This window comes from Halyomorpha halys, unplaced genomic scaffold, assembly GCF_000696795.3.
Source record: "Halyomorpha halys isolate HHAL.00 unplaced genomic scaffold, Hhal_1.1 Scaffold306.1, whole genome shotgun sequence".
Taxonomy (NCBI): domain Eukaryota; kingdom Metazoa; phylum Arthropoda; class Insecta; order Hemiptera; family Pentatomidae; genus Halyomorpha; species Halyomorpha halys.
Genome location: NW_027106917.1, coordinates 249,228 through 250,907, shown reverse-complemented (window position 1 = coordinate 250,907; position 1,680 = coordinate 249,228). Strand labels below are relative to the sequence as shown.

At 31.6% G+C, this 1,680-nt stretch overlaps 1 protein-coding gene across 1 annotated transcript in view; it reads left to right on the top strand.

Annotated features, from left to right (window-relative positions):
• The first annotated feature begins 997 nt into the window (after nucleotides 1–997).
• Nucleotides 998–1,680, top strand: part of LOC106681047 (putative ankyrin repeat protein RF_0381) — a 15,363-nt gene continuing 14,680 nt past the window's right edge. The window contains exons 1-2 of the mRNA XM_067045214.1: nucleotides 998–1,003; nucleotides 1,053–1,569. Of these exons, the coding sequence (XP_066901315.1) occupies nucleotides 998–1,003; nucleotides 1,053–1,569 (523 nt within the window). The remainder of the gene's footprint in view (nucleotides 1,004–1,052; nucleotides 1,570–1,680) is intronic.

Sequence of the window (1,680 nt, the reverse complement as noted above, 5' to 3'; positions counted from 1 at the left end):
TATTGCTTTGAAGCTGACCAGGTCTAGATGAAAAGATTAAATATTTAATAGATGTGAGAATTTTATTTTAAATTATTTATAATATATTGACTCTTGTCTCAGGGTGGGTTTTCCGGACAATCAGAACACAATGGCACTTAACTAAATTAATAGCTACTTTTACAATAAATCTTAGGTTGAGCAAACTAACCAATCTATCCGCAATCTTCAAATTGATATCATGTTCTAAAACATTAAAGGACCCTAATATAAATAAAAAAAGTTAAAATAAATCTATATGAGATCTTGAAATCGATTTCTTTTTTTATGTTCTGCATATTCAAAAACATATAACAGGACGCCAATATATAAGAAATAAGAAAAGTTAAAATAAGTCGGAATGCGATTTTAAAATCGATAGCATTTTCGTTTTGTGCATCTTCAAAAATTAAAGTGACGTCAATACATAAGAAATCAGAAAAGTTAAAATAAATCTATATGTGATCTTAAAATCAATTACATTTTCATTATCTGTGTATTCAAAAATATATTAAATGACACTAATATGTAAGAAATTAGAAAATTTAAAGCAAATCTTTATACAATCTAAAATCGATTGTAGTGCCATGTTATGCATATTAAAGGTCCCTAATATGTAAGAAATCAGAAAAGTTAAAATAAATCGATATACAATCTTAAAATCTATAGGATTTTCATTTTTAGCATCTTCAAAAATATATAAAATGACATCAATACATAAGACATCTGAAAAGTTAAAATAAATCTATATGTGATGTTAAATTCAATAACATTTTCATGTTCTGTATATTCAAAAACATATTAAAGGATTCTAATATCCTAATTAAAAAATATTCTAATTAAATCAGAAAATTTAAAGTAAATCAATATGTGATCTTTAAATTGATTGCATTTCCATGTTCTGCGTATCAAAGGACCCTAATATATAAGAAATCAGAAAATTTAAAATAAATCTATACGCGATCTTAAAATCGATGCCATGTCAGTTTGATTTTAATTAATGATTAATTTTGTTGACTTGCTTTTTGTTTCAGGGAGGACATGAACAATTATCACACCGTTTAGAAGAAGCAGTTGTCAGCAATAGTCATGAAGATATTATTGCCATAGCAACAGAGGGGGGCAATGTGAATGCGTCGACTCAGTCCGGGGACAGCTTCATCCATTTGGCTGCCAGGCTTGGCAACTGTTCCTCTATTGCTGCCCTCGGTTTCCTGAAAGCAGATTTGGAAGTCCTGAATTCTGATAATGCAACTCCGTTAGAGGAGGCTGTCAAAAATAATTCTGTCCATTCTTTAAAAGCTCTGTTATTGGCTGGTGCAAGAATTGACAAGCTTTTATTGCGAGGAGACACCTACCTGCATATTGCAGCTGCGGGAGGCCAAAATGGAGTACTAGAGGTCCTGCTGGAGAAAGGAATGGACGTGAACAAAAAGAATCACTTACACGAAACCCCATTACTTCAAGCTGTCAGGGCCGGTAATGTCAGTGGTGTAAGAATATTGCTGGAGAATGGAGCTGATATTACAATATTGCCAGAAGGTGGCCAAAGTCTTCTTGAGTTGGCCGTGGAGTCACAGAATTTTGAATTGTTTAATATATTAGTGAATGTTGGAAAGAATTTCGTAACCAAAGAAATAATTCATATTGTCGCTCAGTCTG